At 35.2% G+C, this 26,550-nt stretch overlaps 1 protein-coding gene across 16 annotated transcripts in view; it reads left to right on the forward strand.

Annotated features, from left to right (window-relative positions):
• Window positions 1–26,550, forward strand: part of MLLT10 (MLLT10 histone lysine methyltransferase DOT1L cofactor) — a 258,378-nt gene that overhangs the window by 109,079 nt on the left and 122,749 nt on the right. For 15 of the 16 annotated variants that reach the window (XM_053922164.2, XM_053922167.2, XM_053922168.2 and 12 more), the window contains 3 exons: window positions 19,658–19,761; window positions 21,067–21,160; window positions 23,078–23,173. In XM_053922164.2, coding sequence (XP_053778139.1) covers window positions 19,658–19,761; window positions 21,067–21,160; window positions 23,078–23,173 — 294 coding nt within the window. The remainder of the gene's footprint in view (window positions 1–19,657; window positions 19,762–21,066; window positions 21,161–23,077; window positions 23,174–26,550) is intronic. The other variant, XM_053922169.2, reaches the window with a different exon arrangement.

The following is a 26,550-nucleotide window of genomic DNA, read 5'->3' on the forward strand; positions in this document are numbered from 1 at the left end:
ATATAAATAAAGTATTATGGAACATAATGAAAGGCAGGATTATTTTTGCCTAAGGAATTGAATAAGGAATATAAAGATATTATAAGGTCTTTGCAGAGTAACTAATAATTTGACCTGTGGAAAAAAGTATCAAGTAATAATTTCAGATAGAGAAGGTAAAATAAAATAGGGTAGTGGATGCAAATGGTAGGTGGTAGGCAGTTCAGAGAATAAATAATTTTGTGTTAACTGGAAAATTATGAGATTTAGGAAAAAGAAAAGGAAATTTTGTACATGATAGGAAAGGTAATTTTCTAGAATATCTGTAAAATATATTGTTAAGTTGCAGAGAATTCACTGTATCACCCTGTTATGTTATGTTTTCTACATGCCATTAACTATGTTGCTTTTGTACCACTTGTCATCAGATTTGTGTTTTTATTTTTTGACCTCTTACGTTTTCCTGTATCAATTCCTCATTTCACTGACATGTACATTTTGTTAGGAAACATAATGTGGCATATGTTACCTTTAAATGATTTTTAAAAAATACGAAGATTGTTGGTTTTCTTTAGCCATGCAGAAACTATTTAGTTTGATATAGTCCCATTTGTTTATTCTTTCTTTTATATCCCTTGCCCTAGGGGATGTATTGGTGAAAATATTGCCATGTGAGATATCTGCAACTTTCCTGCCCCTATTTTCTTCTAGGACTTTTATGGTATCACAACTTATATTTATATAAGTCTTTTTATTCATCTTAAGTTAATTTTGGTACATGGTGTAAGTTGGTGGTCTAGTTTCATTTTTTTGCATATACTTGTCCATATCTCCCAACACCATTTATTGAAGAGGCTACTTTTACTCCATTTCATGTTCCTGCCCCCTTTGTCAAATATTAACCACATGGCTAAAGAAAACACCAGCAAAATGGGTAACAAAAACACCAACCAAATGGGAAAACATATTTGCCAATGATACCTTGGACAAAGGTTAGCTCTCCAAAATGTATAAAGAACTCACACAACTCCACACCAGGAAGACAAACACTCCAATTAAGAAATGGGTAAAGGACCCGAACAGACACTTCTCCAAGGAAGACATACAGAGGGCCTGTAGACACATGAAAAAAATGTTCAACATCACCACCCATTAGAGAGATGCAAATTAAAACCACAATGAGATACCACTTCACACCATTCGGAATGGCCATCATTAATAAATCAACAAACAACTAGTGCTGGAGAGGATGTGAAGAAAAGGGAACCCGAGTACACTGTTGGTGAGAATGCAGACTGGTGCAGCTACTGTGGAAAAGAGTATGAAATTTCCTCAAAAAACTAAAGATGGGACCTGGCTGGTGTGGCTCCATGTATTGATTGCCAGCCTGTGTACCAAAGGGTTACTGGTTCAATTCCCAGTCTGGACACATACCTGCTTTGCAGGCCAGGTCCCCAGTAGGAGGTGTGTGAGAGGCAACTACACATTGATGTTTCTCTCCCATCTCTTTCTCCTAAAGATGGAACTGTCTTTTGGACTAGCGATCCCACTGCTGGGACTATACTCTAAGAATCCTGAAACACCAATTCAGAAGAACCTATGCACCCCAATGTCATAGCAGCACAATTTACAGCAGCCCAGTGCTGGAAAAAACCTAAGTGCCCAACAGTAAATGAGTGGATCAAAAAACTATGGTACATTTACACAATGGAATACTATGCAGCAGAAAGAAAGAAGGAGCTCCTATCCTTTGTGACCGCATGGATGGAACTGGAGAGCATTATGCTAAGTGAAATAAGCCAGGCGGTGAAAGACAAATACCATATGATCTCACCTATAAGTGGTACCTAATCAAAAAAACAAACAAATGAGCAAAACAGAACCAGAGACATGGAAATAAAAAACAAATTGACAGTGACAAGAGGGGAGGCTGTAGGGGAGAACGGGAAAGAAGCGGAAGGCTCAAGCCAAGGAACATGAATAAAGGACCTCATGGTCATGGACAGTGAGAGGGAATGGACTATGGGAGTGGGGGTGGGATGGGGCAGGGGAGTGGTGGGGAAGAAGGTGGGACAACTGTAACTGAACAACAATAATAAAAAATATATATAAATTTTAAGAAGGAAATATGAAGATTGGGGCAACATAGAGATTTGTGAACCCTTTTGAGATGGAAGTCTGTGTTCTTCAGAGTGAAGGAAGCATTTCTTTTAGAAAGCTATAATTTCCATCGAGATTTGGCAAATGATGTATAATGTCTTTTTTATATCCTTTTGAATAATCTATTAGGGGGCTATAAAGGAATGAGTGTTTATAAATATAGGAAGGATAATAATAGAGAAAACAAAGAAGCAAATCAAAAACTCTGTAAAACATGGTGTCATTGGATTGTAAAAGCTCAAAGATAGAGGACAACCTAAGAATTGCTAGTTTGACTTACTTTCAATTTTTTTCAAAAGGAATTGTGGTGGACAGCTATTTTTAAAAGTTTTTATCAATATATTTAGTATTCGGGTGAAAATAATTTGAAAGTACTGAATATTCTCCATGCATTTTTAGGACTCCTGTTAGTGCCATTTAAAAAAACTAGGTTTCAGATTATGCTATTTACATATCCATCTATTCATTTATTTAGCATTTATGGCATCTCCTACTATATGTACGAGGCAATGGGGGAAGCATGAGGAATACATCGTTCAATATGTTGGATAGACATGCATAAATAAATGGTTGTTTACTGTGTAGTATGTGCATGGATTCTAGAGTAGAGACTCTTCACTTAACCTAGTCTAACGTGGCTGAAGAAAGAGAGGGGTTATCTTAGAAAACATTTCCACTTCCTTGATTTTTAAAAGGTTGGTCTTCAGGTGCTGGGTGTGAGGGGAGGAGACAGAAGCGAGCACATCAGTGGCTATTGATTTTACAGACTGAAGGAGCAAAAGCTTTGAAGTGGGAAATAGTAGGGAGGGTTAGAGGGGCTGGGGAGAGGGGCATAATGGTGAAGAGGAAGGGCAGTATTGCTGGGACTTTGAATGTGATGTGTAGAATGCTGAGACAGATTGTCAGGACCAGATTTTCAAGGGCCTCATATATCAAGTTAAGGAGCTTGAACTTTATCTCTATTGAAGGGTTCTTATATTTGGGAGGTATATGCTTAGGTCTGCCTGCCATTCTAATGGATAGTGAAGGGAGGATTGGGAGAGGAGGGATAGAAAGAGGAAAAAAAGTAGTTACGTAGAAACTGTTTAGGCTTTCACAGTATTCCAGAAAGGTAATAATGACTTAGAAGTGGTAGAGAGTGATAGAAATGAAGGGACAGAAACATTTAGGTAATTTGTAAGAGGCTTGATTGACCAAGCTTGGTGATTAGTTTAATGTGACAAATTAGTTTAATGAGGAAGAAAAATCAGAATGGATTTTCAGTTTCAAGAAGGTAAGTACCAGGCATACCATCCTCACCTAAAATAGAATATATAGAGAGGAGTCAAGTTAACTGACTCATTTCTTAGTGTGAAGACATTAAGTTTGAAATTCTTGGCATATCTTGGTTGGATTTATTACCTTGCTTGTAAAACGAGTCATGTGTCTACAAGTTGTTTGTTAGCATATATTAACAATATAATAATAAGATCCCAAGATATAATTCAAATTGCTGCCAAAACATTGAACATTTGCTTTTATATATATCTAATGTATGTTTGTTTTTGTTTGCTTCTTTATCCTACTCAAGTGAACATTTAAATTCTTTTTTTGGTGGATAATGGAATCGTTTGGAAAAGCGAAACTATCTCACAACTGTGTATCTATCAAAAATTTCTTTTGCCCTTTCTGGTACCTCAGCTCGTTCTTAATTTGAATCTCCCTCTTTGGCTTATCTCTTGTCTTTGTCTCCCTCCCTCCCCCCAATTCATTCATGTACACATTCTATTGTATTTGCTATTTTTCCCCTCAGGGGATAGTACATTTAAAAATATATGTATTTGTTCTTTGTGTATTCTGTATTCAACTTCACTTTTAATTGCTTTTTTTGCCATTCCAAAGTTAAGAGGTTATTCTATTAAATAGGGTTTACTAAGGACTGTGGAAGAATGGCAGTATAATTTCCTTTAGTGTTATTTCTTTGATCCTTTACTTCAAAAGGCAACATTTGAATCTAAACTTACGGAAATAGCAGTATACAGTGGTGAATGAAAATAGATTATGGGATTAAAATCTGACCAACATACAAATTTGCCTATGTTAGTTTTTATTTTAATGTTTATTTGGTGTGTTGGGTACTCTTAGATGATAGATTTTTATATAATCTGTTACGTATAATTGATTAAGAGATAAGATTTTATAAAAACATACTTAAAGATAGATATATTGCTGGGCAATATGATATTAAAACAAGGCAAATCAGATTTGACAAATTGTTTTTCCATAGAAACATTATAACAAGGACTTAGATATAAGACCGAAGACTTTATTCTAGTGAGAAATTAAATTTACTAAAACTAGCTAAAGTGCAAATGGGGTTGAAGGAAGGGCTACACTGGGAAGTCTCACAACATACATGGGGAATTAGACTTGAAACTAGAATGTCAGAGAGTGAATACTGTCTACTCCATCTTTGAAGGTCCTGCAAATGTCTTTTATGTCTGTAGTCTGTTTCTGCTTCCATGTAGTAATCACTATAATTCTGTTCCTATTTTATCTGCGTTCCCTACAGGAAACTGACTCAAAGAGTTTTAGTTCTAAATTTCTAGCAGAGAAACTCTGGTGTAGGCATCTGGGTTTAGAATAAGGCATTTTCACATAGGAAAAATATGGGTACCCTAGATACTGTGTTCCATCAATAGAAATTGAACATAGGATAATTTCTGCAAAAGAGGTATGAGTTGTCTAGGTGTTCTTTACCTTCCTGTTCCATAGATGTTCTATTTAAACCAACTGTAAAAAAGCCTATAAACGGTCCCTGATGTGCATAAGCCAAATCAAATTTGCTGATTACTTAATTTTAATAAAATAGTTCAGTGTTCTGCACAGACTTCTTGAGAATTTACTCTGTCTTTTTTTGCACTAAATTAAGAGTAATAACGCACAAGGGAGTTTTTTTGGCAACTTTTAGTAGAGGTGATTTAGGTTACTTAATTACTTCATGAAAAACCGATAAAGGAATAATTGTGTATTGGGAGTTACTTTTTTCACACTACAGAGGAACACTAGCACCTTGAATTAAGGCATGACTTTTACTCTATTTTAGCTTGGAATCAATGTGCATAAAATTGGGTAAACTGATCTGTGTGAGCTGCTTGATTTTAAAGGAGTCTCAGTAAAGTGTATTATTCTGCTGGGAGACAGACTTTGAGACGATGTCAGATTTTTCTAAGCTAGTGGTTTTTTACCTTTTTTAGGTCTTCAAGATTCTGATAAAACATAAGGAATCTTTCCCCAGAATAACATACACCCCAAATACGATGTAACATAAAATATTTTAAGTATCTTTTCTCAAGGAGCATAGGAGTAATTCCCCTTGGTAGATCCTCAAACTTCTACTTCCCAGTCATGATGAGGATTACCAAATTTTAGATTATATCAAATAACACTTAAATAATTTAATATTTGATATATTTAAAAATAATACATTTAAAATTAAATATAGGGATGGGCAAAAGTAGATTTACAGTTGTAATACAAATAAATAATACAGTAATTAATGAAGGATACCAGAATAAACTGTTGTGTGTACTCAGAATGTAAACCTTTTGCCCACCCCTGTATTTAAAGTGTTTGGGTATTTTCTTTTTATTGTTGTTGTTCTTGTTGATTTGAGAGGGATAGAAACATTGATTTGCTGTGCCTCTTATTTATTCATTCATTGGTTGATTCCTGTATGTGCTCTGACTGGGAATTAAACCCACAACCTTGGCATACCAGGATGATGCTCTAATCAGTTGAGCTACCTGGCCAGGTCTGGCATTGCTTTCTAATTGTTTTTTGATCTATAAGTAAGAAAAGAGTTATAATTAGGCCAAAATACAGATTTTATTCCTGGCTTTTTACTGATAATTCTAATGTTTGTGCCATAATTTGCTTTACCCTTTCCATATTACTGAACACTAAGGTTTTATCGAGCTATTTTTCTGTTACATATAAAAGCATGGCAGAAACTTGCTTCACCAAGGCTTTTCCCCTGTGTTTTGGATTATTAATTACCTTTGGCTAGAAATCTAGAATTAGAATTATTGTGTCATTGACTAAACCTGTTTCTAAAGTTCTTATAATACTGCCTCATTGTTTCCCAAATTTTTATAGCTAATAATTTGTGAAAATGCCACTTGTACCACACTATTATTACAAATTATTTTAAATATTTTTAAAATTCAGTAGTTGAAAATGGTATCTAATTAGTGTAATTTTTATTTGATTACTTGTTAGGCCATCAGAACTGGGTTTTTTTTTTTTTTTTTTTTTTTTTGCCAATATACCTCTTAAATTGTTAGGTTTTCTTAAGTTATGTACTGTAAATAATTATACTAAATTTTTGCCTGTATATACCTTAGGGGTTTTTTTTGCCTTTCAGTTTTGGTTACTTAAAGAAAATACTCATAGACACACAATTATACTTTATAGTTTTGCGGGGGGGGGAGTGTCAGGCATACAGGGTGATTAAAAACTTGGAATCTTTTAAAGTAGTTAGGTTATATAGGAACATACAGCATGCACCAAATTACAGTGTTATTCATATTTTCCTGCACTTGTAATACAGAGATATTTTCTCTGTGTAAACAAATTTCTGTACATAAGCACAGAGCAGCCTTGTGGGACTAAGGAAGTTATATACTGATTCTCATTACCATTCAGCATTGTTCCAAGAAATTGACAGAAATAGCTGCAACCGTTACTCTGGCTCATTTTCTCCAAGTGGCATTTATCTGATATATTCTGTATGCTGGAAATGAGATACATAAAACAAAATGATACAACTTCTGCAGATTTCAAAGTCACATGGAAGATGAAAATGACTTTGTTCATTGTCAAATGTTGTTTTTTAAGGGGAGAGTCCAGTTGCCATATGTAGCACTAAAAGCTGAAATGCTGAAATTAAACATGTAAGGATTGCCAGAAATTAATGTCCTTTGTGCCATAATGCACACATGATTCATTATTTTTTGATGATGAAGATAGTGGTTGAATCACATATCTGGATATGTTGGCTGAGTGGTTTTTATCACAGCTGAGGGAAGACTTTGACAACATATTATAGCTGGCTAGGCCTATCTATGCCTTCATCCATCCTGCAACATTGAGGGAGGTTCCTTTGTGGTCATCTTTCATACTGCTGGTTTAGGCCTTCTTTTCTGTCAAATTAATGCTTTTAGATAAATTTATATTGACTGCAAGTCAAAATTGATTGACTTGTTAGGGAAATGGCAAGGTAACAATAAAATGTGCAGGTAGAGAGAGGGGTTGAAAATGGAGGGGTTATGTAGGTTGGGAGGTAGGTTACGTTAGTTAGTATTTTAAAAGGAAGAAAATTGGAAGTTGTATTTCACAGGGCCATATAAATGTCTGTCTGTAATCACAGAGAGTAATATGATCTGAGTTTCTAGATAGAAGGGAAAAAATTATATCAAATAAGAAAATAAGGCTACATTTTGGGTCTGAAATTGGAATAATGAGATTTCATCCCCCAACAGTACCTTTCAGCGGTGCTCGGATAATAGAAAACGATGGAATAGTGTCAGAAGGAAGCTGAGCATCTAGCAACAAGTTGTAATATTGATCAAGTTAATACTGCTGGTAAAGATTGCTCTTAAGTTGAAGAGGAATACACAACTTGCCATTTTTCCCTGTTATAGGTCTAGGGTTTTTTGTTTTTTCCTTTGAAAGTTCAAAGCATTGACCTGCTCTTAAACTGTGAAAACCCAAATTCCCAGATAATGCACCATATGACCCCACTTTTAGGGGATTAGTCAAGTGCTCTTTGTATCTGCCACCTCTTCCCCACAATGATGAGGAAATAAATGCATCTTACCTGCACGAAAGTCTGGTTTGAAGTAGGCTACTGGATTGGTGTGCTCTGTGACACCTAAGAACATACAGATCTTTCTAAAAGTATAAAACTAACTGATATTTTCTTTACAGATTGGTTTTGACTTTTGAAAGTGTTGAATACTTTGTGTGTCACCTCATCTCCTTTGAATTTTCTTCACATATCAACAACTGAACCTAAAAAACAACAAAAATAAACTAAGCAAACAACTAGAACAGGAAAAGAATCACAGAAATGGAGATCACATGGAAGGTTATCAGTGGGCAGGAGGGAGAATGGGGGAAAAGGTACAGGGAATAAGAAGCATAAATTGTAGGTACAAAATAGACTGGGGGAGGTTAAGAATAGTATAGGAAATGGAGAAGACAAAGAACTCATATGTATGACCCATGGACATGAACTAGGTGGGTAATGCTGGTGGGACGGGGGATGCACGGCAGAGGGGGATAAAGGAGGGAAAAAACTGGGACAACTATAATAGCATAATCAATAAAATATATGAAAAATTTGTTTTGTTTTTCTTTTTTTACCTTTATCTAATTCTTGATTTCTTTTGTACCTAATATAAAGAACATTTCTGGAGTTTTATGATTTTGTTCAAATTTGCTTCTGATTTGTAAAGTTTAATTTTTTATCTTTATTACTATAACATAGCTTCTTTTATTTTTAACTATTTTGTAAATTGTCATGTTTAAAATAGTAATATAATGAGTCAACCCTCCCACAGTGTTTAGTCAACTCCCAAACATTACTAACTCATTGCCAGTTTTTCATAAAACGCCTCTGTATTAGTTTTCCAGGGCTGCTGTAACAAAGTAGCAAAAACTAGGTGGCTTAAAACAACAGAAATTTATGGAAGCTAGAAGTCTAAAATCAAGGTATTGACAGAGTTGGTTTCTTCTGAGAGTTCAGAAGGAGAATTTGTTCCATGCCTCTCTCCTAGCCTCTGGTGATGGCTGGCAGTCCTGGGCATTCTTTGGCTCTGTAGATGTGTACCACCTTAACATTTCCCTTTATCCACATGGTGTTTTTTCTTTGTCTCTATGTTCTCATGTGGCTATCTTCTGGGTTTTATTATTTTTTAAGGTATTTAAAAAAATATCTTCACCTGAGGGTATGTTTACTGATTTTAGAGAGGAGGAGAAAGAGACAGAATGAGGGAGAGAGGCGCACACACACATACACATCAGTGTGAGAGAGAAACATTGATCAGTTGCTTCTTGCATGCACCCAGACTGGGGATTGAACCTGCCACCTTTTGGTGTACAGGATGATATTCCAACCAATTGAGCCACTGGCCTTATTCACTGTGCCCTAATATTAACTAATTATACCTTCAATGACCTGATTTTCAGATAAGATCATATTCTGAGGTAATGGGGTGATTATTAGGACTTCACATAACTTTTTGAGGGGGACACAATCCAACCAATAGTAATCTGCCACCTGCCTCTGTCCCTCCACTAATGTTCTTACAGCATGTAAAATCCTTTTATTCTATTCCAGTATCTCTTAAAGTCTTAATCTATTCTAATATCAACTGTTAAATTAAAAAATCTTATCTAAATATAATAAACCTGAATGTTCCAAATACCATCTTCTAATCGAATCCTCTAAATCAGGCATGGATATGGTCCTTCCTGAGGCAAAATTCCTTTTGATCTGTGAACCTGTGAAATATAGAAGAGTTATCTGCTTCCAAGATACAATGGTGGGACAGGTATAGTATAGAAATTCCTATTCCAAAAGGGAGAAATAAGAAGGAAAAAGGGGGCTACTGGTGTAAAGCAGGTTTGTAATTTAGCAGAAAAATTCTCAGGTCTTAGCTTCTAAGACCTGAGAATAATTCTCTATGGCTGATGATCTGTCTTCTGTACCCTTTGGTGTGGCCTTTTCCCTTAGTCCTCTTCTGATGATACCATATGTGTCAATTGAGGGCTGGAGTATTGGGTTTTTGGTTCCACGATGTTTGTGTTCCGTGCTCACCTTTCAGCTATATTGTTTACTGTGCCACAGGAGGTAGTTCTTTCTGTGCTGTGACTTTACTACACGTTTGCCTCTCCTTTGGTGTTAGATTGCTGTTGTTTTTTATTTGATATTTTTGGTTTGGGGTTTCTCTGGTGTTGGTCCAGCCTTAGTTTTGGTAGCTTTGTATATCTGGGCCTCAGAGGTTCCTTATCCCTCTCCTTATGACATACTTTGCTTTGTATCTGTGGAAGGACTTGTGAGAGAGCTTCCTGCCCCTTTTCCTGCCTAGAAGACCTCTAGTACTATTGTATTGTTTGTGGATCCTATGGTTGGGAATTTTATTTGCTCTTTGCCAAAGGGATAGAAGATTTTTTTCCTTCGTTCTCCTAACCATGGTGGGTAGTTTTTTTTTTTTTTTAAGATTTTATTTATTTATTTTTAGAGAGCAGGGAAGGGAGGAAGAAAGAGAGAGAGAAATGTCAATGTGTGGTTGCCTCTCACGTGGCCCCCACTGGGGACCTGGCCTGCAACCCAGGCATGTGCCCTGACTGGGAGTTCAACCAGTGACTCTGGTTCACAGCCTGCTCTCAACCCACTGTGTTACACCAGCCAGGGCACCATGGTGGGTCTTTATCCATGCCTTAGGCATGATAGAGTTTGCTGCCAATCCCCCAGATGCTTAAGGCTTTTGAAAGGAGTGGACAAGAGGTAGTATTTCATATCTTCCCCTTAATGGTGCCTGATTTCTTTCTTTACACCTGCACTTCTGAGCGAGATTCTTTCTGGTTGTTTTGACTCCTTTCTTTCAATCTTCTCCATGAGCTCCTTCTAAAACCTTATAGAATATAGCCTGTGAGTGAGTGTGAACTTGTATTTTGTCTGTGTTTGCAAACTAGCCTATAATCAGCCTTTAGCAATTTGTTAAAATTTTAGCTGATTTCTTCTTTGCATTTCCTCCTGTAGTCTGAGCGTCTTGTGGTTCTTAGTGGGTTGTGGGGAGAGTACATCTCTTTTTGGAGTTCAAGCTACTTGGTTGCCTTGCAACTGCAAAACTTTTAATCTTTTATAGTATCAGGAAGTTGTTGTTTTCTAGTTTAAATAGCTTTTTTTTTTGTTAAGTTTGGCATAATACTCTTCAAGCTTTCTGCTTCTTAGCAGGGTTGGAATTTGGCTCTTGTATTCTCTTGATATGAACACTTTTATTGAAAAAATCAGATTAAATTATGGCTTTTTTCCTTTAAAAAGTGAAAACTTTTTCAGGCTATGAATTTGCCTCTGAGTATAGCTTTATTGACATATTTAACATTTTATTTGGATATGATTTTCCTGTTTGTGAACATTTTCTCAATAAATCCTCAGGTAGTTTACAGCTTTCTTCTTGATTTAATAGCTATTTAATGAGGATCTTTAAATTATTTTTTTCTTTTTTTAAATATATTTATTGATTATGCTATTACAGTTGTCCCATTTCCCACCCTCCTCACTCCACTCCATCCTGCCCACCCCCTCCCTCCCACATTCCCCCCCTATAGTTCATGTCCATGGGTCATACTTATAAGTTCTTTGGCTTCTGCATTTCCTACACTATTCTTACCCTCCCCCTGTCTATTTTCCACCTGTCATCTATGCTACTTATTCTCTGTACCTTTCCCCCCCTTTGCCCCTCCCACTCCCCTATTGACAACCCTCCATGTGATCTCCATCTCTATGGTTCTGTTCCTGTTCTAGTTGTTTGCCTAGTTTGCTCTTGTTTTTGTTTTAGGTGTGGTTGTTAATAACTGAGTTTGCTGTCATTTTTACTGTTCCTATTTTTGATCTTCTTTTTCTTAGGTAAGTCCCTTTAACATTTCATATAATAAGGGCTTGGTGATGATGAACTTCTTTAACTTGGCCTTATCTGAGAAGCACTTTATCTGCCCTTCCATTCTAAATGATAACTTTGCTGGATAGAGCAATCTTGGATGTAGGTCCTTGTCTTTCATGACTTGGAATACTTCTTTCCAGCCCCTTCTTGCCTGTAAGGTCTCTCTGGAGAAATCAGATGACAGTCTTATGGGAAGTCCTTTGTAGGTAACTGTCTCCTTTTCTCTTGCTGCTTCTAAGATTCTCTCCTTCTCTTTAATCTTAGGTAATGTAATTATGATGTGCCTTGGTGTGTTCCTCCTTGGGTCTAGCTTCTTTGGGACTCTGAGCTTCCTGGATTTCCTGGAAGTCTATTTCCTTTGCCAGATTAGGGAAGTTCTCCATTATTTGTTCAAATAAGTTTTCAATATTTTGTTCTTCATTTTCTCCTTCTGGTACCCCTATAATTCGGATGTTGGAACATTTAAAGATGTCCTAGAGGTTCCTAAGCCTCTCATTTTTTTGAATTCTTGTTTCTTCATTCCTTTCTGGTTTGATGTTTGTTTCTTCCTTCTGGTCCACACCGTTGATTTGAGTCCCAGTTTCCTTCGCATCACTATTGGTTCCCTGTACATTTTCCTTTGTTTCTCTTAGCATAGGCTTCATTTTTTCATCTGGTTTTCGAACATATTCAACCAGTTCTGTGAGCGTCTTGATAACCAGTGTTTTGAACTGTGCATCCGATAGGTTGGCTATCTCTTCCTCGCTTAGTTGTATTTTTTCTGGAGCTTTGAAGTGTTCCGTCATTTGGCCCTTTTTTTTTTTGGTCATGGCGCATCTGTTAGTTAAAGGGGCGGAGCCTTAGGTGTTCCCTGGGGCGGGGTAACGCTGGTTGCTGGTCTGTGATGCTGTATGTGGGGGAGGGGCCGAGAGGGAGCAATGGCGCCCACTCCACTCTCTACCAGACCCCAGTCTTCCACTCTGCCACCCACAATCAAACTGGGCCCCTCTGGTGTTGGTTCCCGAGTGGGTGGGCTTGTGCACGCCTAGGCCCCTGTGGGTCTCTCCAACGACCTCTCCTGTGAGGCTGGGAGTCTCTCCTGCTGCCGCACCAACCCCCACGGGTGTTTTCAATCAGAGGTTTGAGGCTTTATTTCCTGTGCTGGAGCCCTGGGTTGCGCGGTCTGCTTTGCTCTCCGCCGTTTGTCCCGTTTATCTGTGTGTGAATGTGGGGCCGCGGGGTGCTACCCACCACTCTGCCTGCCCCGTTCTCCGCCACTCTGAGTCTGGCCCTCTCAGTTTATCTGCGTGAATGTGGGGCCACAGGGTCTGCCAGTGGTCGGACTGCCTGCCTCATTCATCCCACACTCCGCCAGTCTCGGTCCCACCATAGCCACGCAAGTCCTCTCCGCCCCGGCTGCTGGTCTCTGCTCCTCCTACTGGTCTGGATGAATGTTTATTTTTTATTTCCTTGGTGTCGGACTTCCTTGCCATTCGATTTTCTGTCAGTTCTGGTTGTGCGAGGAGGCACAGTGTGTCTACCTATGCCACCATCTTGGTGCTAGGATCTTTAAATTATTTAATCACTTTTTTTGTGTCTTGATTTGTGTGTCTTGGGCTCTGTTATTAGATGCATATATATAATTAAAATTATTATAACTTTCTTATGGATTGGCATTCTTTTAAAAGATTTTATTTTATTTTTTGATAATGGACATGGGAGGGGGAATGAGAGGGAGAAAAACATCCATATGAGAGAGAAACATGATTGCTTGCCCCTAGAATGCACCCCGACCAGGGCCTGAACCTATAACCCAGGCATGTGCTCTGACCAGTAATCAAACCAGCGACCTTTTGCTTTGTGGGACAATGCCCAACCCGCTGAGCCATACTAGTCAGAGCAGCCTTTTCTATATTAGAAAGTGTCCCTCTTTATCTTTTTGTTTCAAAGTGGTTTTTTGGGGGAAGGGGGTCCGATATAATGATAGACATTCCAGTTGTCTTCTGCTTTCACTTTGTATGGCAAATTTTTTTCATCCGTCAACTAGTTTGTAAATTTAAATCTAAAATATGCCTTCTGTGTACAGCATATGGAACTTGTTATTTTATCAGTCTCTGCCTTTCAGTTGAAGTACTTTTCACATTCAATGATATTATTAATGTAGTTGGATTTATGTCTGCCATTTTAGTTTTTGTTTCTTTGTTGACAACTTTGTTACTCTCTTTTCTTAGAAGATTTTGTTTGTTTATTTATTTATTTGAGAGAGAGAGAGAGAGAGAGAGAGAGAGGAGAAAGGAGGGAGAAAAATATGGATGTGCAAGAGAAACATTGATTGGTTGCCTGTTGCCTACAACCCAGGCATGTGCCCTGTTGGGAATCATACCATTGACTTTTAGGTTTGCGGGATGATGCCCAATTGCATGAGCCACACCACTCAGGGCTCCTCTGTGTTTCTTTTTTCCTGCCTTCTTTAATCTTACATGGATATTTTCTAGTGTACCATTTTTATTCCTTTCATTATTTTAAAATTATATTTTCTTGGACAGTTTTCTTAGTGGTTGCTGTAGGGCTTACAATATTCATCTTAGCAGAATCTACTTAATTTCAGTAATGTAGAAAATTCATTCCTATACAGCCATTCCTATCCTCCTTTTTGTGCTATTATAGATAGTATGTCTATATATACTACAAACCCAGTAGTACATTGTTAAAATTACTGCTTTATACATCTTATGTCTTTTCAAGGAGCTAAGAGAAGGACATTCATTAATGGTGTGGATGCGTGGGTATATGTATATTTTCCTATTTACCATTTTTGTTATTCATTTCTTTCTATGGGTTCAAGTTGCCATATGGTGTTATTTTCCTACTCTAATATAGGTTTATTCCCAGCCTCTTCGATTGTGTTCTCATTGTCAGATATGTTTGTATATGTTATAGTCCAACAATAAAATTTATGGGCATTGTTTTATGCAATTGCTTTTCAAATTAAGAGAAGAATAAGAAAGAAATATCTACTTATATAGTTTTTTATCAGATCTTTTATCATTTCCTAAAAATGGTAGGAAATCATTTTGTAGGAAAATGATTACCTTTGTCAGAGCTCTCTGTTCTTTTTTATTTAAACATATTTTTTATTGAGTTTATTGGGCTGACATTGGTTAACAAAACTGTATAGGTTTCAAGTGTACAACTCAACAAAACATCATCTGTATACTGCTGTTTGCACCTGTCACCCAAAGTAGTCTTTTTCATCCCCACTTTTCCTTCTGGCTATCACCATACTGTTGTCTCTGTCTATTTGTCTATTTATTTGTTTGTTTAATCCCTTCACTTTTTGTTCACCCAGCTCCCCAACCCCTCTCCCTTCTGACAGCTGCTAGTCTGTTCTATGTATGTATGCTTATGTTTCTATTATTTGTTCATTACATTCCACATGTAAATGAAATCATATGGTAATTGTCTTCCTCTGGCTGACTTATTTCACTTAGCATAATATTCTCCATTTGTTTTTAATTAGTGTTTTAATTTCAGCTTTTTGGGGTATAATTCACTGAAGCTCTTTGTTTTTTATATGGATTGCAGTTTTTGTTTAGTGTCACTTGGTTTTAGCCTAAAGAATTTCCTTTAATATTCCTTCTTAGTCAAGTTTGAAGAATAAGTATCTCACTTTTTGTTTGTCTGAGAATGTCTTTATTTCACTTTTATTTTTGCAGTATAGCTTTCTTAGATATAGGATTCTTGGTTGGTTGTTTTGTTCTTTCAGCATTTTGAATAGTTTTTATGCCGCCTTCTGTCTTCATTGTTTGAGACAGACAGTGTCTTCATTGATAAGACCTCAGGTGTTCAATTTATTGTGGTTTCTTTGTATGTGATGAGTCATTTTTTCATGTTATCAAGATTTTCTCTTTATTTTTGGCCTGTATCATTTTGAGTGTGGATTTACACATTTTTATCCTGTTTGAGGTTAACCTTTTGGATTACTGTTTTTGATAAATTTTGGGAAGTTTTAGGACATTATTTATTCAGATACAGTTTCTGTCCTTTTCTCTCACTCCTGGTTTTCTCATACATAAAAGTTGGTGCACCTGATGGTGTCCCACATTTCTCAGAAACTGTTCTTTAGGTAGTATAATTTTAAAGAATATTTATATTGTATAATCTCTGTTGATCCTATTTTTAAGTTTGTTGCTTGTTTTTCTACTGCTAACTCAAATCTGTTGAGCCCTTTAGTGAATTTTAAACTCCAAAATTTCCATTTGGTTGAAGTCTTCTAAGTTCAACCTCAAGCTGTTTCAAATGTTTGCCGCCTTCTTCTTGTGCAAAAGATCATACTTTCCTGTTTCTCTGTGTGTTATAATTTTTTTGTTGTTGAAAACGGGACATTTTAGATAGTACAGGGTGGGGCAAAAGTAGGTTTACATTTGTTTGTATGGAGAATAATGCACTAATTAAAATAATAATACAAGAATAAATTCTATTTTACATACTCATAATTGTAAGCCTACTTTTGCCCCACTCCTGTACTCTGGAGAATAATTCTTTCTTCCCTTGTGGGTTTCATTGTTGTTTGTTTGATCAATTATGTAACAACTTGGCTGGAATAATTCTCTGATGTGTATTTTCCTAACAATGTATATAGTCTCGGATGGCCTTGCTCAGATGTCTTTCCTGTTTTTTTTTTTTTAAGCCTGACTTCTTATATTGCCTTTGGGTCAACATAAACCACTTATTAGTTAAAGATTGTGCTTAAGCCCTCTTAGGTAGTTAGACTTTAATCCTTTGCCATTTCATATTTGTGTGTGACTTAGATTTATTTTTCAAGGAGATCATCTGAGGCTTTCTCTTCAGTCCTTTCTGAGAGCATGCAGCCTTGAGTATGCACACAGTCTCTTAGACCATTTGATATGAATGTGATTTTATTTTCAAGTCTGGATTGTTAAGAGTTGCCCTAAGAGTAACTTATTGTTCAGCCAGTTTTGATCATAGGTTGTACTAAAGCCCCTTGAGCCTTACTGATTGATGGGTTTGTGTGTGGCTTTAGGGAATGCTTTTAAGTCTGCCCCAAATCCCACTTTGATTTCTCCTTATTGGGTACAACCTAGTTCGTGTCCATAGCCTTCTGGACCCACAGAGAGGAGTGTGATCCAGGGTCCTTATTTGCTATCTTTCTCTTGCTGGCCTAATGTTTTGCTTGTTTCTACTAGTATTTTGGAGCTGCCAGTTCTGTCTTAATTGTTTACAACCAAAGTGTTTTTTTTAAAAAATTATGTTACTACAGTTTTCCCATTTATTCTCCCTTTGCTCCACTCCACCCAGTACCCCCTCCTCCAGTGACACCCCTTCCTTTTTTCATGTCCGTAGGTCATGCATATAAGTTCTTTGGCAACTCCATTTCCTGTACTTGATCTTAATATCCCCCTGCCTATCCTGTACCTACCAATTTGTACCTAATCCCTTCACCTTTCCCCCAGTCCCCCACACCGTCCTTCCCAATGGCCACCATCTCAGTGTTCTCCATATCTATGATTCCATTTCTGTTCTGCTTCTTTGCTTAGTTTTTTAGATTTAATTGTTGATAGTTACATATTTATTGCTATTTTAATGTTCATAGTTTTGATCTTTTTCTTAAAGAAGTCCCTTTAACATTTCATATGATAAGGGCTTGGTGATGGTGAACTCCTTTAGCTTTACCTTGTCTGGGAAGCACTTTATCTGCCCTTCGATTCTAAATGATAGGTTTGCTGGATAGAGTAATCCTAGCTTGTTTATTCTACTAGCGAGCTGGGGAAGGGATGATAGGACCCCAGGATTCCTGGCCTGTTGTTAGGTCAAGGTGGGAGTTTGTGAGTGGAAGCTACCAGGGATGTGCAGGATGAGAAGAGTACTGGAGACCTTACCCTCCTAGAGTGAAAATATAGCCTTAGACTAGGAGTTGAGGTGAGAGAAAGCCCTCATCTTTTCGGATCACACTCAACGAAGGGAACTTCCAAAACAGGGAGCTGGCCCTTTGTGTGGAGGCGGCATGTGGTGATGGGAGCTGATTATGGCTCAAAAGTCACAGACACTCTTCTTGAAATTTAGATCTTCTTGAATAAAATTTTCTCTATTTGTTGCATGTCTTTAGGACAATTTTTAGAGACTTCAGAATGTTGTTTTTCACCTGTGAAATGGTTAATTCACAAGGGAGAAAATCAGTGGTGCTCTTCACTCTGCCATTCCAGTAGTCCTGATGTTCTACCTCCTGTTTATTTATTTTTTAATAAAGAGTCATTGTAATTTTTAGTTTTATTGAATGGTCAAATGATGGTGTCTTTCATGGTCAGCCCTTTGGAAGTTACAGATATATTCTTTGAGGCCTATTTGTACAATATATTTTCCAAGAATTTCACTACATAAAATGTTACTCTGTTAGTCAGCTCTATCTTTTTCTTTTTTAATCTTCTTGATCATTTGTAGGCTAAAAAAATGTATGTTAAATTCTTCCATTGTAGTTGTTTCATACTGTCTTTGTAATTTGAACAGTTAGAGATGTTCTTATTTAGTATGTCTAGGTAAATAGTTTTGTTGTAACTTGAGACTTTACTTTTTATAGGTATGAAGTAATTTTTGTAATTCAGCTCAGTGTGAATCCTTTTTTCAACAGAAGATTTTATATTTGTGTACCCAATTAGATATTAGGCTTTTTTGGTACATGCTGTTGAATGATGTTATTTGGTACCATAGTGCATGGTGGGGGAAAATCTCTTTAGCTCCAAAAATTCATGTGATCCTATTGAAATTGGCTAGATTATACCTTATTACTGTTCAGAAGTTGGTCTCATTTTAGAAGTATATCACCTGATTATATGTAGTTAGACATTAATTTTGTTTACTCAACTTCTAGTCAGCTAAGAATTTTATTCATTATACAGATACTCATAGTTTGCCATTTATGTAATTAAGTCTTTTATGAAATTCAGCTATTTGCATTTGGTAGAAGTAAACAGATGTCAGTCAGAATTGCTAGGAGTGTCTGTTAGCCAGTATCTCTGACCTTAGCTAAAGTAATTTTTTCAGGCCTAGTATGTCAGGTTGGCAGGGCTAAATGAGCCCATGTCAGATTTTTGTAGACAGTTAGACTGGCCTAAACCTTGCTCACTCACATAGGACTGTCTTTCATCTCTTAGCTCCCAACTACCTGTATGAAACTCCCTTAGATATGCTTACTTCCAGAAGAAATGAAGGGCAAAATTTCTTTTTACCTCTTTTTACAACATTGTTACAGGAATCAGGTGAATATTGGTGAGGAGGTTTTCAGACCACAGTGTGGTAGGCAATGTCCTGGTCTCTGGACTCAGTGCCTGTAAAGATTCTTACCTTTTTTTTTTAAATCCTCATCTGAGGATATGCTTATTGATTTTTGGGGAGGGGGAAGAGAGACAAACAGACACTGAGAGAAACATTGATTAGTTGACTCCCTAACAAGCTCCAACTGGGGATCAAACCCACAACCTTGGTATATGCCCTGACTAGGGATCAAACCCAAAACCTTTTGGTGTACAGGGTGATGCTCCAACCAGCTGAGCCACCTGGTCAGGTCAAGATTCTTCTTATTTTGCAGGGATTTTGAGTCTAGGAAGACAGTGCCTTTGTGAAATCCTAGGTCTTATTTATATGTCCTTGTTTATGTTTTTATGTTTGTATTGTTTGTAAAAATTAGGTTATAGTCAGAAAACATGAATTCATGTTTTGAAGTAAAGTAGGTTAGATAGTGAAACATGATTTGACTCTTGAAGATAAGTGTAAAATTCAGATTTTCATTTTTGTTTTTGTTTTTCTTTCATAAGACTTGCTACATTTGTGATGAACAAGGAAGAGAAAGCAAAGCAGCCACTGGAGCTTGCATGACATGTAATAAACATGGATGTAGACAGGCTTTCCATGTCACATGGTAAGTATGTTTCCATCAGTGTACAGAGCTGAAATTGGGACTACCTTGTAAATGAAAGAATTAGGTACCCAAATGCTATGTACAGTAAATTTTATTGGGATAGTGTCTATGTTTAGATTTACTTATTTGTGATAAAGGTAATTCTAATAATTAAATGTATTTACCAGTGTGAATTTTCGGTAGGTGGATCCTGGTTCTAATGTCTTTATTCAGTTTCATTTCATTTAAAATATTAGTGTTGGTTACCTACCCTTTGATTTGTTATTAGGTAAACTTTGTGCAGTGCCTGAAATATTAGTAAGGATTTAATGAATGGTAGTAGCATTTCTTGCTGTCTGTATTTTAAGGAGGAAAAAAGCAATCAGCATTATTCTTAGTTTTATCGTGGCTACTTCTTACAAAGTTACTCTGATGTTTTTTCAGCATAAAATTTCAAGAGCAAAAATTATCCTAAAAAATTCAACATAATAGATAAAAAGTCTGTGAAATCCATTTACTTACTAATTCTAAGAATCAGTCTATATTTAATAGTCAATATAGGCACATGTTTTATTTCCTGAACTCTTAGTGTGTGGATTTATGAAATCTATTTTAGATTACTTTGGGGGAGTGTAAAATATTTTTTTAGTAAATTCTCTTAATACTATACTTAATTTTTCCATGATGAAAGTTCATTTTTTGGCTATGAGATGTATACTGATAACTGTAATTTTGGATTGTTAAAAGTGGAAGGTTAAATTGAGAAGATGATGATTAGATTATAAACTTTAGCACTTTGTATTTTTAAAATATGTGAATATCATAACTTAGGTTTCAGTTCCATTTCTTACATTGTTTTTGATTGAAAAACACAGGTTGTGTTTTTCTCGCCTATTATATTGTGCTATGACTTGAAGCATTTTCCTTCTAACAGTATGTGGTCTGCATCTGTGGGCAAATGCCATCACATGTCATTTCAGCCTTTTAGAGGCCTGGCCTTTCCGTTTGTACCTCTAGTATAGATTGAAAAGTAAAATGAAGTGTAATTATTTGTGGAGGGGATTTCTTAAAGAGATTCATTGTATGCTTTGTGATATAAAATATAACGAAAAGTTTATATTAAACCATAAATATAACTTTAAAAAATAACCACTGGTTGGGTGAAATATACTTGGTCACAGCCAGGACAAAACTTTTTATATTGTCTTTTTCTCTTAGGAGATCTAAGTTTTCTTTTTTTTTTTAAACTTTACGTGCTTGGAAGTGAATTTCAGTTTATATATATAGGTTTGAAATTTCATTGATATAATTGGCTTTTATTTTCAGTGCTCAGTTTGCTGGACTACTTTGTGAAGAAGAAGGGAATGGTGCAGATAATGTCCAATACTGTGGCTACTGTAAATACCATTTTAGTAAGCTGGTAAGAATTTAATATTAAAATGTTGTTAAGTGATTAATTTTGACAATAGAGTTGACTCTTAAAGAAGGCATAATCTAATCCTTTTCCTTTGATTTTTTCTTTGAGATTGGGTTTGCTTTGCATGTTCTTTACTGAGGATAAAAAGACCTAATAATTTTAAAAGATCTTGCTTTGCTTTACTTCATTAATAAAAGCAAATATCCTAACATTCTAATTTAGAATGTATTACTAGTTAATAGTAAATATTGATATACATTTAGTAGGAAAAACATGTTTAAAGAACTGTATAACTCAATACTATTTTTAGGTAATGAATTTTGACATTTGACTACAAGCATTTTGTGATTCTCTATTTCTTGTTTCTCATCTTTTTGCTTTATTACTATTGCTGTTTATTTTTATATGTATACCCATTTATTTACTAGGAGATAGTAAAACTGAAACAAGGCTGTTTTGTAACTTCTTAGTTAAAGATCTTAAGAAAATATATTTAAGTCCAACTTTGGGGACTATTTTAGATTTGGTTAGTCTTTACTGTTACACAGTAGCATGGATGATTAAGATAGTAATATTTGATTAACTATTAAATATTTTGTGTTCATGTTCCTTTGAAGGACCAATATTTTTTTAATGTCCCAAGTGTCTGTTTCTCAGTTGTCATTGATAGCAATCAGATATGTATACTGAAGTTTAAGGCTTCTTTGTTTTCCTTTAGTGTCTTAAAAAAATTTTGTTACCTCGCCATTGAGGCTGGGGCACTCCCTCTTCCCCTCCTCCCTCCTTCCCTCTCTTCCTCCTTTCATCTTTCCCTTCTTCTCTCTTACCTCCCTCCCTCCCTGGTAAATAATAGCACTAGGGATCCATTTTTCTTGAAATGAACAGTTCACAACTCCAATATTCTGATTCATGTATATGAAATACTTAAAAGTATGTGTATATATTTTTTGATATTGGAAACTGATGTATTTTAATAACTGACAAGACTGAAGTATGTAAGAGAAATTTTGAGAGAACAAAATTCAAAATTTTGCTTCTTAGGTGTCTAAAAGCATGTTGGAATTTTTATTTTTTAAATGACAGATGATATAGATAAAATATAAAAATAATGAAGAATTTTAAAGTTTGTGTGAATAGAATTTTCTCATTGCTAATTATTGACATGCTGTTCTTGTATAAGATGTGTATATGCATGGAATTTGAGCACCTTTTATAGTCATTTTTATCTAGTATAAACTGATTAGTTATGGTACCACCAAGTTGTGAACACCTCAAATAACTCCTACCATACTTTATTATGAAACTGTGTAAACAGTTTAAACAGAAATGTGTGATACTATTAGTAATGCTTTGAAAAATGCATGGATCTAACACTGACATTTTCTTTAATTTTTCTTCTTAACTGCAGAAACAAGTTTTTAGAAAACTGTATGCCTTAATTCTGTTTGAGATTAAAAAGCTTCTTGCTTTTCCTAGTGGCATAAAGTATAACTCTTCAGATATTTTCTTTTCCTCTAGTCTTAGCATCCTTCTTCAATATGGCACTCTCTATTTTGGTTGAAACTTTTCTTTTTTAAAGCAAAACTTGAAAATTATAGCTGATTTTTTTAATGAGGTGGTTGTGTGATAAAGTGACAAATAAGCTATTGCTTGTTTGAAACTGTAGCCTATCTTCACACATTTTAATAAATGTACAAAAATATGGCATTAATGTTAAATTTAGGGTCAGATTTTTCTTTACAATGCAATGGGTAATATATGGATGGTGCCTAGTTATATATTTTAAAATAGTGAGACATTTTTTACAATAGTAGACATTTTGAAATACTTCACACTTGAATTGGTTTAAGCCTAACAAAACGATTATTTAAAATTTTTTTATATACATATACATATATGTATATATATTTTCTTTTTTAGAAAAAGAGCAAACGGGGATCTAATAGGTCATATGATCAAAGTTTAAGTGATTCTTCCTCTCACTCTCAGGATAAACATCATGAGAAAGAAAAAAAAGTAAGTGAATTTGTTGTTGCTAAATATGTAGCACATCGACTTAATAGATTTTTCCTTTTTTAGATAAAATTAAGTTCTTGATAGCTGAATGTAGACATTGAAATACTGAAAATTTTTGATTGAGTATTAAGACAAACAGGTCTAAAATAATGCCATATTTGTGAATATGATTGTATCCATTTCAACTGAAAATTTGAAATATAACTTGATTGAAAACATGAAAGGGATTTCTTGCATTTGTTACTGTGGTCATCTTACAAAATCTTTAGGTGACTTCAGCAGTAATAGTCTGTTGTGATATAGTATTAACTGATTATTTCACATGTAAGTAAAGTCTAATCAGCTTTTTTTCTTTATAATAGAACAATTTGGAAGTTCTATATATTCTTTGTTGTTTTTTTTCCCCTCTCAGTGATACTCATGGTTTATAATTTTTTTTTAATGGACAAATGTCATACCATTTGCTTGAGAATATTTTGTCTTTTAATTAAAACATTAAAAGCTTGCCTAATACTAATCTGTCTTCTTCTGACTTAGCTATTTTCTGCTTACATTTCTTCTTATATTAAAGGTTATGAATAATTTTTAGTAAACTAATAAATGCTGTAGAATCAGTCAAGGACATACTGCCAACATAGGAAAATGATTATGTCTTTGAATTGTTTTTTAGTAAAGTGACGATACAGAGGACACCTTCAGTTAGAAAAGAATATTACTCTGAAACAGTTGTTATAAACCAGTTTGGAACATATTTCTACAGATTGTATTAAAAGCTAAATCACCTGACATTTTCATGTTTGTAAATACTTGGGATTGAAAAAAAAAAAAAGAAATAAAAACAACAAAAAAATACTTGGGATTGGGAAGGTGATTGAAAAGCTAATGTTATTTAAAAACTAATTTGGTTTGAATTTATGTTTGTGCCTTTTTTCAAGGTAAACATTTTAAATGCTGACTTTTTAATCTTGAAATTAATTTTCCATTTATGAGTTAAATAATAATTATAACTTTATATTCACCTTTAGAGCACTGTTTAGGTTTATACAATTCTTTGTAGGTCTTAGGCAGCAAGTACACATACTCATTTTCATTTCTTTAATGAGGTGGTTTTGTGATGATGACATTAGTAAGTTCTGCCTTGCTTTGTATTGTTTGGATTACTGATGGGAAAATGGAAGATTTGGTTTAATTCACAGTTTTAGTAAGAAGCACCATCAGATTTTATTTCAGCCTTTAAATCCATGAGCACGGGATTCCCATTTAGGGCTCATTATAAATTGTGAAGAGGAAGTCTTACCAATGATTCTCTTCTGTTCCTCCACTTCATGAGCATTATCTTGTTTAAAGAAGTGTTCGTTGTATGATCAGATTTATCTTAATATATACCCTGTCATGTTATTTTTAAAGGACAATTAAATGTAGGTCTTTGTTAAATAAATACCAGTGCTGATGATTTTATTTATTAATCATTTTTCTTGTCTAGGAACAAATTAGGTTTTTTTATTTTGTGAGTTTTTGCAGTTGTTGAATACTAGAGTAAAACATTGTATTAAGTTAGTCAAATTTGTTTAGCTCTAAATTTTAGCTGGCACTTTTATCAGTGTGTAAATACTATTTAAGTTTTACTTTTAGCATGTACAAGTTTGATTTTGTTGTCAAACTTAAAATCCATTTATGCATTTTATTTTGTAATAACTTAAGATTTTCTGATAATCTATAAAGTTTGTGAGGTAAACATAGTATAAAGTTAATATTAGACTTGTGTGCTTGCCGAGGTAATATTTGGGAGGGGATGTTAAGTGATAATATAGCTGAAAAGATTTGATGCTATAGACTATTTTTCTCTTCATCTTGTCTTTACCTCTTAATGTTTAAAATCATTGAAAGGGTAGCACTCACAATCTATTCAGATTTTAGTTTTTAAAAATAGTAGATGGATTATGAACTCAACTTAGGTGATATTGTTTATAAGATATGTTAGAAGGACTTTCCTTCTGAATTCTTTTATTTACCTTTATTCTGGCACGTGTTTTAAAATACTAAATTTTATGTAAGCAATGATAAGGAATATTTAATACTAAATATTGTGTGCTATACAAATCACTTATTTAAAAATGAAATAAATAGTTTATAAGTTTATTTTTTATATAATTATAAGAAAATAGTAAACTATATAGCCTTTGCTTTTCAGAGAATTTCTTTGTGGCCCAAGATATAATAATACTGGTTAGATATTAACTGAAATGCCAGCAAGGACAGAAGAAAAGTTAATAGTGAGATATGACTTTGAGTAAGGGACAGTGTCTATAAAAATTGAAAAATTGACATATATTGCTAAAGGAACCAGAGTAGAAGTTTAAAATGAATTAAAGCTACATATGGGGAAAGTTGAATTCAGGAGTTAATGTTCATTGTAAAGAATTTTCTTTTAAGCCTAGTGTTCCTGTGTTTACAGAAGCACTACCATAGAATGAGTTGTGGGCAAGTGTTAGAAAATGGAGAGGCACATCATACATAGTAAAAGGGTTTTTTTTCCTACAGGCTAAGTTGTAGGTCATTATTTAGAAATCACTGACTATTTATTGCATTTGAAGTAATCTTGTATCAGTTCATTTGATCCTTAGACTCATTCTCTTCCTACTCATCAATGCTAACTAATCCATAATGTATGAAAAATATTGTAAACATTTTTTTAATCCTCACCCAAGGATATGTTTGTTGATTTTTAGAGAGGAAGAGAGGGTGGGGTTAGAAACTTAGATGGGAGAGTGAAATATGCATTGGTTGCTCCCACACACCCCCACCAGAAATTGAACTCGCAACTTAGTTATGTACCCTGACTAGACATTGAACCTGCAATTTTTTGGTGTGCAGGATGATGCTCCAACAAGATGAACTACCCGGCCAGAGCACTACTATTCTTATAATACTTTATACTCACTATTAATGACAGTGTCGTATATGGAAATGCACTCAGTTCCAAGTAGGTATGCCAGAAATCCATCTGTCCCCTACTACAGCTAGAGTGATTTATGTTATCCCCAACCCCACCCTCTTTACTTGTTCTTCAATCCATTTTGTTATTAATAGCTGGCAACAAATAAAGGAGCAATTACCAATACAAACATGGTTAAGGTATGGTGGAGATTTGTGGGAGATAGGCTTTTGGTTAGTGTTTTGTGAACCTCAGGGATTGACGGGACTTCCATTTTGTTCAGGACCCTTTATATCTTGGAAGAGAACTGGGCTACTGCTGGTGACCCTCAGAGGAATAAAACTCTCAATCACAGAGTTGTCATTACTTCCCTGTATCTTTTTAAAAATTCAGCATTGAGAATTACCTCAGCAGGGCAAGGGGTTGTCCCATTTTTTCTCTC

The sequence above is a fragment of the Desmodus rotundus genome, chromosome 4 (assembly GCF_022682495.2).
Source record: "Desmodus rotundus isolate HL8 chromosome 4, HLdesRot8A.1, whole genome shotgun sequence".
Lineage (NCBI taxonomy): Eukaryota > Metazoa > Chordata > Mammalia > Chiroptera > Phyllostomidae > Desmodus > Desmodus rotundus.